The sequence below is a fragment of the Alosa sapidissima genome, chromosome 16 (assembly GCF_018492685.1).
Source record: "Alosa sapidissima isolate fAloSap1 chromosome 16, fAloSap1.pri, whole genome shotgun sequence".
Lineage (NCBI taxonomy): Eukaryota > Metazoa > Chordata > Actinopteri > Clupeiformes > Clupeidae > Alosa > Alosa sapidissima.
Window position 1 is genome coordinate 2,508,425 of NC_055972.1, and position 17,500 is coordinate 2,525,924.

At 47.7% G+C, this 17,500-nt stretch overlaps 2 protein-coding genes across 2 annotated transcripts in view; one reads left to right on the forward strand and one right to left on the reverse strand.

Moving 5' to 3' along the window:
* Positions 1–10,206, reverse strand: part of LOC121685753 (adipocyte plasma membrane associated protein) — a 13,868-nt gene extending 3,662 nt beyond the window's left edge. The window contains exons 1-7 of the mRNA XM_042066499.1: positions 9,925–10,206; positions 9,537–9,653; positions 7,195–7,310; positions 6,110–6,202; positions 5,492–5,608; positions 4,857–5,031; positions 1,203–1,337 (exon numbers count right to left, since the gene is read on the reverse strand). Coding sequence (XP_041922433.1) covers positions 1,203–1,337; positions 4,857–5,031; positions 5,492–5,608; positions 6,110–6,202; positions 7,195–7,310; positions 9,537–9,653; positions 9,925–10,013 — 842 coding nt within the window. The 5' untranslated portion in view covers positions 10,014–10,206. The remainder of the gene's footprint in view (positions 1–1,202; positions 1,338–4,856; positions 5,032–5,491; positions 5,609–6,109; positions 6,203–7,194; positions 7,311–9,536; positions 9,654–9,924) is intronic.
* The window catches only part of LOC121685550 (E3 ubiquitin-protein ligase TRIM17-like), an 11,335-nt gene continuing 4,002 nt past the window's right edge, over positions 10,168–17,500 (forward strand). Inside the window, exons 1-5 of the mRNA XM_042066144.1 lie at positions 10,168–10,248; positions 11,182–11,948; positions 13,357–13,452; positions 13,783–14,016; positions 14,581–14,597. Of these exons, the coding sequence (XP_041922078.1) occupies positions 10,233–10,248; positions 11,182–11,948; positions 13,357–13,452; positions 13,783–14,016; positions 14,581–14,597 (1,130 nt within the window). The 5' untranslated portion in view covers positions 10,168–10,232. The remainder of the gene's footprint in view (positions 10,249–11,181; positions 11,949–13,356; positions 13,453–13,782; positions 14,017–14,580; positions 14,598–17,500) is intronic.

Here is a 17,500-nt window from a genome sequence, read left to right on the forward strand (position 1 = left end):
ACAGCATGCACTTCCGTTTGTGCTACATGAACCTTTAGAATGTGCTCATATGTTTACTCATCCTGGATACATCACTCACTCTCTCTGTCTGTCTGTGTGTGTGTGTGTGTGCGCGCATAAGTGTGTCCCCATTTTCTTCTCTGCTGTCAGTTTACTGCTGACCAAAATAACACATTTCAAACACACGCAGAATGGGTGGATGTGGGAAGCCATTTCTACACTTGCCACGTTGAATTAGGCAGTTGACATTAAAATTGCATCATTCCTAAACGGGGCTCTAAAACGCTGCAGCTATTTAAAGCTCAAGAACGACCTTAGAGTTTTTTATAAAACCTTTATCACATCACAGCAGACTTGTCGACTTGTGACAATTATAAACAGATCAGTCTGTGGACAAACCATCACACATCACGCGATATAGGGGAGGCAGATTTTAGAGTTCACACTTTTGCACATCACGCGATATACGGGAGGCAGCTTTTAAAGTTCACACTTTTGCACATCACACGATAAAGGGGAGGCAGCTTTTAAAGTTCACACTTTTGCACATCACACGATAAAGGGGAGGCAGCTTTTAAAGTTCACACTTTTGCACATCACACGATAAAGGGGAGGCAGCTTTTAGAGTTCACACTTTTGCACATCACGCGATATAGGGGAGGCAGCTTTTACGGTTGACACTTTGGAAAGTTTTGAAAGTTTTTTAGAGACGGTGACACAAAAGTGACTGATGCCTGTTCAGCTTTGAGAATGCACCGCTGACCGGGACAACGCAGATGACCCACTCAAAGAGGTGAAAGGGTGACGGTCATTGTGCCAAACATGATCTGTGGATCCTGGAACAATCTAGAGCAGAGGGGCTCTATTTATTCTAGAGCAGAGGGGCTCTATTTATTCTAGAGCAGAGGGGCTCTATTTATTCTAGAGCAGAGGGGCTCTATTTATTCTAGAGCAGAGGGGCTCTATTTATTCTAGAGCAGAGCATTCCTAGAGAGCTCTATTTATTCTAGAGCAGAGGGGCTCTATTTATTCTAGAGCAGAGGGGCTCTATTTATTCTAGAGCAGAGCATTCCTAGAGGAGCTCTATTTATTCTAGAGCAGAGCATTCCTAGAGGAGCTCTATTTATTCTAGGGCCTGGGGCTGCCTGTGCAGGGTTCAGAGGTCAAAGGTCAAAGGTTAAAGGTGACTGCTTGAGTCTGACCTGCGGATCCTGGCCATGGTTGTCTCGGTGACTAGCACAGACTCCTCGTCAGGAAGCAGCTGGATGCCGTTGGGGAAACGCAGACCCTCCATCATCACCGACACCTGCCTGGTCACCGTGTCGTACTCCAGAACTCTACAGACACACACAGACAAACACGGACAAACACACACAGGCACATTAGATGCTTTATACAAATTAGTACCAAGTAAATGTACATGAAAGAAAGTTTGTATGTTTCTCTATCTAAATATGAAATAATGATCAATAAATACAAACTACTCTGGGGACTCCAGTGTATCATGCACCTCTCACATCCTTGTGTTAACACACCTCTCACATCCTTGTGTTAACACACCTCTCACCTCTCACATCCCTGTGTTAACGCACCTCTCACATCCCTGTGTTAACACACCTCTCACATCCCTGTGTTAACACACCTCTCACATTTCTGTGTTAACACACCTCTCACATCCCTGTGTTAACACACCTCTCACATCCCTGTGTTAACACACCTCTCACATCCCTGTGTTAACACACCTCTCATATCCCTGTGTTAACACACCTCTCACATCTCGCATCTGTGTTCACATCTCTGTGTGAAAGCACCTCTCACATCTCTGTTTTAACTCACCTCTCACATCTCTGTGTTAACACACCTCTTACCTCTCACATCTCTGTGTTAACGCACCTTTCACATCTCTGTGTTCACATCTCTGTGTTAAAGCACCTCTCACATCTCTGTGTTAACGCACCTCTCACATCTCTGTTTTAACGCACCTCTCACATCCCTGTGTTAACGCACCTCTCACATCTCTGTGTTAACGCACCTCTCACATCTCTGTGTTAACGCACCTCTCACACCTCTGTGTTAACATCTCTGCTAGAGCGGCTTGCTCACCTGCTCTGTGTTCACCTGCTGTGTGCTCACCTGCTCTGTGTTCACCTGCTGTGTGTTCACATCTCTGCTAGAGCGGCTTGCTGACCTGCTCTGTGTTCACCTGCTGTGTGTTCACATCTCTGCTAGAGCGGCTTGCTGACCTGCTCTGTGTTCACCTGCTGTGTGTTCACATCTCTGCTAGAGCGGCTTGCTCACCTGCTGTGTGCTCACCTGCTGTGTGTTCACCTGCTGTGTGCTCACCTGCTCTGTGTTCACCTGCTGTGTGTTCACATCTCTGCTAGAGCGGCTTGCTCACCTGCTGTGTGTTCACCTGCTGTGTGCTCACCTGCTCTGTGTTCACCTGCTGTGTGTTCACATCTCTGCTAGAGCGGCTTGCTGACCTGCTGTGTGTTCACATCTCTGCTAGAGCGGCTTGCTGACCTGCTGTGTGTTCACATCTCTGCTAGAGCGGCTTGCTCACCTGCTGTGTGCTCACCTGCTGTGTGTTCACCTGCTGTGTGTTCACCTGCTCTGTGTTCACCTGCTGTGTGTTCACATCTCTGCTAGAGCGGCTTGCTCACCTGCTGTGTGCTCACCTGCTGTGTGTTCACCTGCTGTGTGGTCACCTGCTGTGTGTTCACCTGCTGTGTGCTCACCTGCTGTGTGCTCACCTGCTGTGTGCTCACCTGCTGTGTGGTCACCTGCTGTGTGTTCACCTGCTGTGTGCTCACCTGCTGTGTGGTCACCTGCTGTGTGTTCACCTGCTGTGTGTTCACCTGCTGTGTGCTCACCTGCTGTGTGTTCACCTGCTGTGTGTTCACCTGCTGTGTGCTCACCTGGGCTCATCTCTAGCTCCTTGAAAGAGCACTTTCTCCTCAGGCATGTACACGAGTGCCTTCTAGGGTCCTTAAACGCACTGCACATTAGTGCTTATATTACTACTGCTGAAGAGGGCACGGTGCAGAGTGCCCTGTGAGTGTCCATTTCCTGCATTTTTATAGCCTTGAGACTACTATAGTTTAGTCCTCCAGACAGCAAGTGGCCTTGAGACTACTATAGTTTAGTCCTCCAGACAGCAAGTGGCCTTGAGACTACTATAGTATAGTCCTCCAGACAGCAAGTGGCCTTGAGACTACTATAGTTTAGTCCTCCAGACAGCAAGTGGCCTTGAGACTACTATAGTTTAGTCCTCCAGACAGCAAGTGGCCTTGAGACTACTATAGTTTAGTCCTCCAGACAGCAAGTGGCCTTGAGACTACTATAGTATAGTCCTCCAGACAGCAAGCGGCCTTGAGACTACTATAGTATAGTCCTCCAGACAGCAAGTGGCCTTGAGACTACTATAGTATAGTCCTCCAGACAGCAAGTGGCCTTGAGACTACTATAGTATAGTCCTCCAGACAGCAAGTGGCCTTGAGACTACTATAGTTTAGTCCTCCAGACAGCAAGTGGCCTTGAGACTACTATAGTATAGTCCTCCAGACAGCAAGTGGCCTTGAGACTACTATAGTTTAGCAAGTGGCCTTGAGACTACTATAGTTTAGTCCTCCAGACAGCAAGTGGCCTTGTGGTCACTGCAGGACCGTCGTGGGCAACAGGACACCGAGTGGGATATGGAACCTATACAGTAGTGTAGGATAGTATATATACTCTTTTGATCCTGTGAGGGTCTCTGCATTTATCCTAATCCGTGAATTAGTGAAACACACTCAGCACACAGTGAACACACAGTGAGGTGAAGCACACACTAATCCCGACGCAGTGAGCTTAGGTGCCTTGCTCAAGGGCACTTCAGCCGATCCTACTGGTCGGGGTTCGAACCGGCAACCCTCCGGTTACAAGTCCGAAGCGCTAACCAGTAGGCCACGGCTGCCCCTAATGCTTAATGTTAAAGATGTCACCCATCTGAGATGCATCATAAACATCCTAATGGTTACTACAAACTACTACTTTATAAAACAGGAAGCTATTATTACCCCCATACAAGAGTCCCAGAGTGGACAGTGTTCTTATGATGACATGGAAGTATTCCAGCTTATACACATATATATATATATACATATATATATATATATATATATATATACATATATATATATATATATATATATATATATATATACACACACACACACACACACACACACACACACACACATCTCCATGCTCCAGCTGGCACACTCGACTGCCCTGTGATCACGACTGAGAAGCACACCAGTAGCCTAACGAGTGAGCTCTTCAGTGGCTGTGTGTCTGTGAGCTCTTCAGTGGCTGTGTGTCTGTGAGCTCTAAAGTGACTGTGAGCTCTAAAGTGTCTGTGAGCTCTATCAGTAGCCCTGAGACTGAGATCTCGGTCACTGTGAGCTCTATCAGTAGCCCTGAGACTGAGATCTCGGTCACTGTGAGCTCTATAGTAGCCCTGAGACTGAGATCTCGGTCACTGTGAGCTCTATCAGTAGCCCTGAGACTGAGATCTCGGTCACTGTGAGCTCTATAGTAGCCCTGAGACTGAGATCTCGGTCACTGTGAGCTCTATCAGTAGCCCTGAGACTGAGATCTCGGTCACTGTGAGCTCTATAGTAGCCCTGAGACTGAGATCTCGGTCACTGTGAGCTCTATCAGTAGCCCTGAGACTGAGATCTCGGTCACTGTGAGCTCTATCAGTAGCCCTGAGACTGAGATCTCGGTCACTGTGAGCTCTATAGTAGCCCTGAGACTGAGATCTCGGTCACTGTGAGCGGTCCTCTTGTTCCCTGCGCTGCGCTGGGTCTTACCGGCCGTCTGCAGTGGCCTCCATGATGAGCTGCAGGTAGTCCCTGCGCTGCCACCTGCTGGAGGAGTCGGTGAAGTACACCTTCCTGCCATCCTGCGTCACATCCAGGTCGTTGATGAAGGAGAGACGCTGCCCGGCAACCATCTGACTGGCCTGCACCAGCGTCGTCACGTGACCTGGATGAGGGCGGAGAGGAAGGGTGGACAGGTGATGTACATTCCACAACATGGGCCTCTGGGATGAAGGGCTGCAAACTTTAATCCGTTAATCATTAATCAGCAATATGGAAAGCAGACATTAGGAGTGTTTTAGATTAACAAATGACTTCAATCGGTTACCAAGATAGTGTTAACAGTTGACAACTAATCGATTACTAATCTATAGTTATTAGTTACTGTTAACACCATCTTGGTAACCGACAGTCTTGTGGACAAAACAATGCATTTGAGAGCATCATCGAAGGCTTTGAGAACCACTGATTGACATTTCACACTGATTGACATATCCCACTGATTGACATTTCCCACTGACTGACACTGATTGAAATTTCCCACTGATTGACATTTGTACTAAATGAATAACTGTACATGTGACCCCACACACTCCGGGCTCTCCCGTGTTACACAGGTACCTCACCTGTGACGGGATTGACCTCGAACAGCCCCAGGTAGGCGTCAGCCACGAACAGCGTGCCATTGGGTCCCACCCGAATGCCCAGAGGTCGTCCGCAGGTCGGCTCGTCGTCATGGGAACCTGAGGAGTTTTGGACAGGTGAGAAAACAAGTCTACTGTCAGAGTCAACCTCATCTCACCTGAGAGAAGAAGGATTTCTGACATTTGTGGCAGTGGCATCTGTCATTAAAATAGTAGATCAGAAAAGTGCTATATAAATGTAATGTGTTGTTGTTGTTCCTGAGTGATCTACATGAAATCCTCCTCAGACTAGTGGCATCTGTCATTAAGATAGTAGGTCTGTCCTCTTGAGAGAGTCAGTGATCTTAATGAAATCCTCCTCAGACTTGTGATCTCTGCCCTTGTGTGTGTGGTGTGTGTGTGTCCAAAACAAGCCCCATCTATGTTGTGCAACTCCATCTCAAAGCAGCCTTTCATACCCCACATCACATGTGTCTTTCATACCCCACATGTGCCTTTCTCAAAATGACACACAGGACGGTTTAAAACTAAATGTCTTATCACAGGGCGGTTTAAAACTAAATGTCTTACCACAGGGCGGTTTAAAACTAAATGTCTTACCACAGGGCGGCCGGCCCAGCCTGGCCAGTACACTCACACTTCTGCCGTCCAGCTTCAGGATCTTCCCATCAGCAGTGCCTGTGTACAGCACATCTACAGAGAGAGAGAGAGCGAGCTAAGTGGTTTTCATTGCCCATATAAAAGGCCAATCATAATATCTATGATATGTCACATTGATAACCATGACATACTATCAAATCTCACATGACATACTATTGAACCTCGCAGGCATATTAGGCAAGTTCTTCTCATTACTTCACTATATTACTCTCATTGGCAAACTCTATGGACATTTGATTTACACAAAACAATAAAACTGGCTGAAGCTCAATATTGTTTTTTTTTTTTTAATAAAGGAATACACCAAAGCACATAATCATATTAGCAGTAAAATGCACCAAATATAAAACAAAGTTATTAAAACATAAAAAATGGTTATGAAATCTTGCAGGATACAATGATTGTGTTATTTGTAGTAAGCACCCACAAACATTAATACAACATTTATAATGTTCCGTTCCATTGGTGTGAACTTTTATCACTGTCTCTCTAATCTGAAGCAATCCAATGAAGAGCAGGGTTGCCCACACACACACACACACACACACACACACACACACACACACACACACACAGTGAAGAGCAGGGTTGGGAACTGTGCTGATTTTCTTCAGTACCTTTGGCCCACAGTCTAGTTGCCACACCACACTAGCCCAGACACAACACATCTTTTCTTTTTTTCTGTTTGGCTGGCCTACAGTTCCTACTGGACACTGTGACACAACACTGCACATTCAGTCAGCCACACGCAGACAAACAGACTGCTAGCCTCTCACACACAGTACACACACCCACATACACATACACACACACACACACACACACAGATGTGCGCGCACACGCCACACACGTACACCAACCACACACACACTCTCTCCGTCTCTCTCTCTCTCTTATTTCCTCACTCATACACAATTACTTTCTATCTGTATCTCTCTGTTATTCTCTCTCTCTCTCTCACACACACACACACACACACACACAGTGACGTGTGCGCCCCCTGCTGGTGTTTAGCCCACACTGACCTCCGATGTTGGCGATGGACTCGGGTCCAACCAGCTGGTCCTGATAGAGACGCTGGGCCTCTCGCAGCTTGAGGTTGGGCTCATAACAGCCAATCAGCATAGGAGGCTCACTCAGACTGGCAGAGAGAGAGAGAGATTGAGAGAGAGAAGGAGAGAGGTGGAGAGAGAGAGGGAGAGAGAGGGAGTGGTAGAGAGAGGAGGAGAGAGAGAGAGGGAGAGGTAGAGAGAGGAGAGAGAGAGGGAGAGGTAGAGAGAGGGAGAGAGAGGAGAGAGAGAGGGAGAGAGAGGGAGAGGGAGAGAGAGGAGAGAGAGAGGTGGAGAGAGAGAGGGAGAGGTAGAGAGAGAGAGGGAGAGGTAGAGAGAGGAGAGAGAGGAGAGAGAGAGGGAGGGAGAGAGAGGGAGAGGTAGAGAGAGGAGAGAGAGGAGAGAGAGAGGTGGAGAGAGAGAGGGAGAGAGAGGGAGAGGTAGAGAGAGGAGAGAGAGGAGAGAGAGGTGGAGAGAGAGAGGAGAGAGAGGGAGAGAGAGGGAGAGGTAGAGAGAGGAGGAGAGAGAGGTGGAGAGAGAGAGGGAGAGGTAGAGAGAGGAGAGAGAGGAGAGAGAGAGGGGAGAGAGAGGTGGAGAGAGAGAGGGAGAGAGAGGGAGAGGTAGAGAGAGGAGAGAGAGGGAGAGAGAGGGAGAGGTGGAGAGAGAGAGGGAGAGGTAGAGAGAGGAGAGAGAGAGAGGGAGAGAGAGGGAGAGGTAGAGAGAGGAGAGAGAGGGAGAGGTAGAGAGAGGAGAGAGAGAGGGAGAGAGAGGTGGAGAGAGAGAGGGAGAGAGAGGGAGAGGTAGAGAGAGGAGAGAGAGGAGAGAGAGAGGGAGAGAGGTAGAGAGAGGGGAGAGAGAGGGAGAGAAGGAAAGAAGGAAAGGGTGAATGAGTGAGTAAGGGTCAAACAGACAGAGTGCACTGGTGCTGTTACAAGCAGACACACAGTTTTAATCTGACACCATGACAGTGACCTACAGGCAGTTTTAATCTGACACCATGACAGTGACCTACAGACACACAGTTTTAATCTCACACCATCACAGTGACCTACACGCAGTTTTAATCTGACACTATGACAGTGACCTGCTGTTACAAGCAGACACGTAGTTTTAATCTCACACCATCACAGTGACCTACACGCAGTTTTAATCTGACACTATGACAGTGACCTGCTGTTACAAGCAGACACGTAGTTTTAATCTGACACCATGACAGTGACCTACACGCAGTTTTAATCTGACACCATGACAGTGACATGCTGTTACAAGCAGACACATAGTTTTAATCTGACACCATGACAGTGACCTACAGAAGCAGATACGACACCATGACAGTGACCTACAGAAGCAGATACGACACCATGATAGTGACCTACAGAAGCAGATATGACACCATGACAGTGACCTACAGAAGCAGATATGACACCATGACAGGGACCTACAGAAGCAGATACGACACCATGACAGTGACCTACTGTACAGAAGCAGATATGACACCATGACGGGGACCTACAGAAGCAGATATACACACACAAATGTAAACGCAAGCGAAGAGGAAGAGGAATGTGACCCAGGGCTGGGTTGGATCAGACTGCTCTTTGTGTGCTGGGTCCATACCCAGACTTACTCATGACAGACAGGAGACAGAGCTGCCTGTGTCTCAGCAGCACCAGGTACTCTCAGCAAGGTCATGCAATAGCACACAAGCAGCAGGGCAGTGTGTGAGCCTACAACACAACACCCAGTGCAGCTTAGCCTGGATGGCAGCAGGGCAGTGTGTGAGCCTACAACACAACACCCAGTGCAGCTGAGCCTGGATGGCAGCCAACTCACATGTGGTGCAAGATCAGAGTTGCTTTCAGACACAAGGCTACACACAGCTGGTCTAAGCACGCATTGACCACACTTAATAAACTGAAATTAGGTTAAAGTCTGAATTAAAGCGTTTAAAAGATTAAAGCCAGTGGTGTGAATGTGTGGGCTACTGTAAGTCCTGACTGTGTGGCCTATATGATCTCTCAAATTCTCCCCGTCTGCTGTGATATGAAACCGTTTCCATTATTATAATTGGATGCACCCGTCTGTGAATCCCACATCTGAACGCACATCTAGGTTGACAGCTGCGAGTTTTCCACGGTGCTCTAAATTCGTGTTAGGCTATGATGTGTGCGTGTGTGAGACGCAGGTGTGTATGACAAACACGCAGCGCGGACGCCGCCTCTGTTGACAGCAGCGTGATCGGTTACTCAAACGGAGGCCGATCTAGTGCAGAACCAAAACAAGCTGCTTTTAACACATGCGGTCACCGTGTAGCCTACCTGAAGACCTCTGGGTGGATCGGAGACTCCAGAATCAGGATGATCACAAGCAGTGGCAGGATAAGGAAGCCCCCAACCGAGATCAATGTCACTCGAAAAACCTTCCCGCTGTAGGTGCTGTGGACGAAAACAGAAAGTAATGTAACGTTAATCTCAAACACAAACCACTGTTGCGTTATGTCACGAAAACAGAAAGTAATGTAACGTTAATCTGAAACACAAAGCACTGTTGTGTTATGTCACGACAGAGGTTAGACCTGGATTATGAAGCAAGCAAAAAAACAAACAAAAAAACGAGCCCTTTGACTTTCACTTTCGCATGTCATCCCTGAAACACCTGCCGTCTTGTTACTGTTTTCCACAACACACTGCTACACCCCAAGCCTACCTTGTGCCCTTGTATCGAGGTTCTTGGGAGTCTGTTATGATCTGGGGTCGGTTCAGTCGCCTGAAACGCAGTCCCTCTGGCTCATTCATTCTGCAGAGCTTTCACTTATTTCTGGACTGAATTCCGCGCTGCTGTCGCCAGCTCAAGAAAATCGTTCGTTCGTAGATCAGACAGATTTCTGCCTCCACATTACTGCTGGCGTTTTAAATACCCCAAACCTCTATTTCGTCAAACATTAACGCAATTGCATTTCGCCACAGCATTCCAGCGTTTACAGCAGGATTTTTTTCTTTCTTCTTCAATGGTTGATGAATACAACTCCAGGTACGTTGCTGCCACCTAGTGGATAGGAATTCGAACGAACCTTTCATGGATCACGAACTTGGCTGAGACAGAGCCGTATAGAGATATACGGCTCTGGGCTGAGAAGGCTCTCAGCGCAGCCACAAAAAAAAGAGGCCGAACAAAATCGACACCCCCCTCCCCCTGTAAAACTGGCTGTATCTTGGAAAGTATTGATCTTACATAAGAGTAATTTTACAGTGTGTCTCCTGTGTAACATAGGTACACCTGGTAATTTTTTCAGAATTTTTTGAGACCTAAGTGCGTGGGCCCTGGTTGAACTGACGTGGAATGGCCCATGACCAACAGCGTCAAGTTTGGCAGGCTGGTCACCAGCATGACCATCTTACACCAGCTGTATCCCACACGACAAGCTGGTCACACCAGCATGACTAGCTACCTCAGATGGTCACACCAGCATGTCCACCTGGTGGCCCAACCAGCTAGACCAGCAAGAACCCTAACCTTAAGAACGCTTCTAACTGCTGAGTTAGAAGCCTGGGCTTTTAGCTCAGTGGTTAGAGCGTTTGACTCCCATGCCGGTGTGTGTTGAGGTGGCGGGTTTGAGGGCCGTGAGCGGCAGACGAACTACGACCTCTGTTACACATGCTGACTCATGCCCCTCACCTGTGTGTGCTGCCTCATGCCCCTCACCTGTGTGTGCTGACTCATGCCCCTCACCTGTGTGTGCTGACTCATGCCCCTCACCTGTGTGTGCTGCCTAATGCCCCTCACCTGCGTGCGCCTCTATCCTCACTCTCGGTGTGCGGTAACGTGATCCATGTGTAGGGGAACAACAAAGCGTGTGTCACCTGATCTGTGCCGGACGCTGTTAAACATTCATGTGTGCGTGTGTGTGTGCGTGTGCGTGTGCGTGTGCGTGTGCGTGTGTGTGTGTGTGTGCGTGTGATCCAGGTCGTCCTAGTGGCGCCCAGTCCCACCCCAGCTGCCCCAGTGCTGACGAGAGGATGGAGAGTGCTCCGGTCTCCTGCCCCAGTGCTCCGGTCTCCTGCCGCATCTGCCCCATCTGCGGCGATGCCTTCTCGGACCCCGTGGCTCTCCCGTGCGGTCACAGCTTCTGCCGCGCGTGCATCCGCACCGTGTGGAGCGTGGACGATGGAGACGGACCGGCTGCAGGAACCGGGCCCAGTGAAGCGCCGCCGCCGGGTCCGCTGTTCTGCCCAGAGTGTCAGATCCTGCTGCCTCCAGATGTCCAGCTGCAGGCCAAGCCCACCCTGCTGGCGCCGGAGCAGGAGGCGAGTGGGCAGAACCAGGGTGGGCAGGACCAGGGTGGGCAGGACCAGGGCGATCCAGACTGGAACGGCGTGTCCGTACCGGCTGTCCTGCCTCACGAGGTGACGGCCCTGTCGGGTGTTGGTCCGGCGCTGACGTGCGACCACTGCATCGAGCGTGTGTCGGCGGCAGTGCGGAGCTGTGTGACGTGCGACGCGGCGTTGTGTGCGGCGCACGCCGAGGCGCACCAGCGGAAGCAGGCCCTGCGGACACACACGCTCGTGGAGCCGGCCGGCGACCTGCTGCCCTACCGGTGCCAGCGCCACGGCGAGGAGCTGCGGCTCTACTGCGCCCACGAACGCCTGCCCGTCTGCTCACTCTGCGCCGCCTTGGGAGACCACCGGGGGCACGCGGTCATCCCCCTGCAGGAGGCCGCCGCTGACCTCAAGGTGAGCGCCAGGAGACCAGGGGGACTGACGCAGTTATATTTCTCAGAGAGCAAAACTATTCTTCAGTTTAGCTCATGTCTGGCTCCTTTATCATGATGGGGTGGACTGTTTCCTCCACAGTGTTATGTTAGAGCTTCAGGAGTATTTATTTAGTAGTGTTAGTAGTGTTAGTAGTTTAGTAGTTTAGTAGTGTTTGTAGTGTTAGTAGTTTAGTAGTGTTAGTAGTTTAGTAGTTTAGTAGTGTTTGTAGTGTTAGTAGTTTAGTAGTGTTAGTAGTGTTTGTAGTGTTAGTAGTTTAGTAGTGTTAGTAGTTTAGTAGTGTTAGTAGTGTTAGTAGTTTAGTAGTTTAGTAGTGTTTGTAGTGTTAGTAATTGAATAGTGTTAGTAGTTTAGTGGTGTTAGTAGTTTAGTGGTGTTAGTAGTTTAGTAGTGTTAGTAGTGTTAGTAGTTTGGTAGTGTTAGTAGTTTAGTGGTGTTAGTAGTTTAGTAATGTTAGTAGTTTGGTAGTGTTAGTAGTTTAGTGGTGTTAGTAGTTTAGTAATGTTAGTAGTGTTAGTAGTTTGGTAGTGTTAGTAGTTTAGTAGTGTTAGTAGTTTAGTAGGATGTTTCATGAGGTAAAATAAGTAACAGCAGTAGTAGATCATACCACAGAATGTAGGGGAATTTTACTCTCAAGATGGCATGCTCATGAGAGGGATAAAAAGCATTGAAATCTGGAAATCCAGTTAGCATAGAGCTGAGTCATGGCTCCAAACATGACCAGTTTAGTTAATGCCAGATGTGGAAGCAACCACAGGCAACATGACGTGGAAACTGAATTGATTCTGTGTGTGTTCAGAGCTATGTTATACAGTCTATGGTTCAGAGGCCGTGTGTGTTCAGAGCTATTTTATACAGTCTATGGTTCAGAGGCCGTGTGTGTTCAGAGCTATTTCATACAGTCTATGGTTCAGTCAGGAGTAAGGGCCCTTTCGTGTGTTCTTCATTATGTTTTTCTGATGTTTTTTGTTTTGTAGCTTTGTAGAGAATGTTTCCATCCAGTAAACTGATAGCATATGGAGTAACCGCGAGGTCAGGTGCTCATTGTCCCTTTGTGGCCTTGAATGAGAAGGAGCAGCACTGCTCGCCTGCTCATAAATGATTTAGAGCATCCATGCTGTGTCCATGCTGTGTCCATGCCTCTGATGGTTCTCTAGAGCATGCATGCTGTGTCCGTGCCTCTGATGGTTCTCTAGAGCATGCATGCTGTGTCTGTGCCTCTGATGGTTCTCTAGAGCATGCATGCTGTGTCTATGCCTCTGATGGTTCTCTAGAACATGCATGCTGTGTCCATGCCTCTGATGGTTCTCTAGAGCATGCATGCTGTGTCTGTGCCTCTAATGGTTCCATGCATCTGATGGTTCCACAGCGGAAGCTGGAGGCCACGGAAAGTGTTCTGCTGGAGAACCGGCTGAGAACTGAGAACGCCGTGAAGGAACTAGAGGTCCTTTCCTCAGAGACCCTGGTAGGTGCATGAGACGGCAACAAAAGCATCACACTAATAACAGCAGACCACATGCCTATTCAAGTGTGTACAAAACGTTGTTTTCCATGCAAAGGTATTGTGAGAACAGTACAGGCAGAAGCTACGTTATCTCTCTTTTCATTATCCCTCTCTTTTTTACCTTTCTCTTTCTTTCTCTCTCTGTGTCTGTCTCTCCTCTCCTCCCTCTTCTCTCCCTGTATCTGTCTCTCCTCTCCTCCCTCTCTTCTCTCTCTGTGTCTGTCTCTCCTCTCCTCCCTCTCTTTTCTCTGTGTCTGTCTTTCCTCTCCTCCCTCCATCCCTCCATCTCAGAGCTCCATAGAGGGGTGTAGGCTGCGCGTGCGGCGGCGCTACTCTGTGATGCGAGCTCTGCTGGACGAGGACGAGCGTCTGATGATGGCCGTGCTGGACGCTGAGCGGCTCTACTGCGGCAGGTGGCTCCAGGTGCGCAGGGACCAGCTGCAGAGACACCTGAGGGACACAGACGTCCTCAGGGACACCAGGACGGCCCTCATCCACGAGGACAACCACCTGAAGCTCCTACAGGTACCTCTGAACTAGCACACACACACACACACACACACACACACACACATACACACTGTCACGTCCCACTATCTAGGGGTGTTGTGGGACATAGACAAATAATAGGAGACGGCCAATAATGAAAGTATAATTCAACAATATTTATTTACAAAAAATTATAAGCCTAAGAAAAATACGGACGAATGAAAAATAAGGCTGCCCAAACGAAAGGCCTCCAAAAGTAGGCCCAGGTAATCCCCAGCCTTCTAACTAATATCAGGCTAAATCAGTACTGTGTGTGTGTGTGTGTGTGTGTGTGTGTGTGTGTGTGTGTGTGTATGTGTGTGTGTTGTTGAGTTATCTAACTAATATCAGGCTAAATCAGTACTGTGTGTGTGTGTGCGTGTGTGTGCGTGTGTGTGTGTGCGTGCGTGCGTGTGTTGTGGAGTTATCTAACTACATGTAATATCAGGCTAAATCAGTACTGTGTGTGTGTGTGCGTGTGCGTGTGCGTGTGCGTGTGTGTGTGTGTGTGTTGTGGCTAATATCTGGTCTGTGGATCTGACGCCTTCTGTTCTGTTGCAGCATCTCACGACGCCGGGGTGAGTGGCAGGTGCCCCTGAAACACAACACCCCCACAAACATGTGATCACATGACCAACACACATGACCACATGACCAACACACATGATTACATGATCACATGACCAACACACATGATCACATGACCAACACACATGACCAACACACATGATCACATGATCACATGACCAACACACATGATTACATGACCAACACACATGACCACATGACCAACACACATGATCAGATGACCACATGACCAACACACATGATCACATGACCAACACACATGACCACATGACCAACACACATGATCACATGATCACATGACCAACACACATGATCACATGATCACATGACCAACACACATGATCACATGACCAGCACACATGATCACATGACCAACACACACACATGATCACATGACCACACCACTCCAGAGGTGGATCAGAAGGCCTTGGTCATTAAGCATCTGTTCATTAACCTAGCATACCACACACACACACGCATACACACACACACACACACACACACACACACACACACACACACACACACACACACACACACACACACACATCTCTTCATTAACATAGCCCAGCACACCAGAGAGGAGAGCTGGTACTGATCTAGGTCATTACACAGCAAGCTGTTCCCTGGACACACACACACACACACACATGCAGCAAGCTGTTCCCTGGACACACACACACACACACACACACACACACATGCAGCAAGCTGTTCCCTGGACACACACACACACACACACACATGCAGCAAGCTGTTCCCTGGACACACACACACACACACACACATGCAGCAAGCTGTTCCCTGGAGACTTTTATTTATAGAGGAAGTCATGAACAAACAAGATCACAAGACTGCTGAGTTTTTAAGAAACACGTCACAAATGACCTTACTGTGTATGCGTTTTAGTCTAAATGTATTACCTTTGTTTCTTTGTTTTGGATTAGAAACAAGATTTACAAAGTCATGCTAGTTAATTGTGTATTTCAGGTAATATCAATCATATTTCAGTTGTGTAGTTTTGATTGAGTCAAGATAAATCAAATGACAATACCCAATTATAGTTGTACTGAAATAACTTAACCAAACCAAACTATTCAAATACAGTAGGAGTAGTGGATTAGGAACACATCAGAAAACAGTAGGAGTAGTGGATTAGGAACACATCAGAATACAGTAGGAGTAGTGGATTAGGAACACCACATCAGAATACAGTAGGAGTAGTGGATTAGGAACACATCAGAAAACAGTAGGAGTAGTGGATTAGGAACACATCAGAAAACAGTAGGAGTAGTGGATTAGGAACACATCAGAATACAGTAGGAGTAATGGATTAGGAACACATCAGAATACAGTAGGAGTAATGGAACACCACATCAGAATACAGTAGGAGTAGTGGATTAGGAACACATCAGAAAACAGTAGGAGTAGTGGATTAGGAACACATCAGAATACAGTAGGAGTAGTGGATTAGGAACACCACATCAGAATACAGTAGGAGTAATGGAACACCACATCAGAATACAGTAGGAGTAGTGGATTAGGAACACATCAGAAAACAGTAGGAGTAGTGGATTAGGAACACATCAGAATACAGTAGGAGTAATGGATTAGGAACACATCAGAATACAGTAGGAGTAATGGAACACCACATCAGAATACAGTAGGAGTAGTGGATTAGGAACACATCAGAAAACAGTAGGAGTAGTGGATTAGGAACACATCAGAAAACAGTAGGAGTAGTGGATTAGGAACACATCAGAATACAGTAGGAGTAATGGATTAGGAACACATCAGAATACAGTAGGAGTAATGGAACACCACATCAGAATACAGTAGGAGTAGTGGATTAGGAACACATCAGAAAACAGTAGGAGTAGTGGATTAGGAACACATCAGAAAACAGTAGGAGTAGTGGATTAGGAACACATCAGAAAACAGTAGGAGTAATGGAACACATCAGAATACAGTAGGAGTAATGGATTAGGAACACATCAGAATACAGTAGGAGTAGTGGATTAGGAACACCACATCAGAATACAGTAGGAGTAGTGGATTAGGAACACCACATCAGAATACAGTAGGAGTAGTGGATTAGGAACACATCAGAATACAGTAGGAGTAGTGGATTAGGAACACATCAGAAAACAGTAGGAGTAGTGGAACCACATCAGAAAAACCTCATTTTCTAGCTGTAAAAATGGACTCAAATACATCATTTGCCCTGAGATGTGCAGGTATGGAGTGTGCGTGTGTGTGTGTGTAGATGTGCAGGTATGGAGTGTGAGTGTGTGTGTGTGTATAGATGTGCAGGTATGGAGTGTGTGTGTGTGTGTGTATAGATGTGCAGGTATGGAGTGTGTGTGTGTATAGATGTGCAGGTATGGAGTGTGCGTGTGTGTGTGTGTAGATGTGCAGGTATGGAGTGTGTGTGTGTGTGTGTATAGATGTGCAGGTATGGAGTGTGTGTGTGTGTGTGTATAGATGTGCAGGTATGGAGTGTGTGTGTGTATAGATGTGCAGGTATGGAGTGTGTGTGTGTGTGTAGATGTGCAGGTATGGAGTGTGTGTGTGTGTGTGTGTATAGATGTGCAGGTATGGAGTGTGTGTGTGTGTGTGTGTAGATGTGCAGGTATGGAGTGCGTGTGTGTGTGTGTATAGATGTGCAGGTTTGGAGTGTGTGTGTGTGTGTGTGTGTGTGTGTAGATGTGCAGGTATGGAGAGTGTGTGTGTGTGTGTATAGATGTGCAGGTTTGGAGTGTGTGTGTGTGTATAGATGTGCAGGTATGGAGTGTGTGTGTGTGTGTGTGTGTGTATAGATGTGCAGGTATGGAGAGTGTGTGTGTGTGTGTATAGATGTGCAGGTTTGGAGTGTGTGTGTGTGTGTGTATAG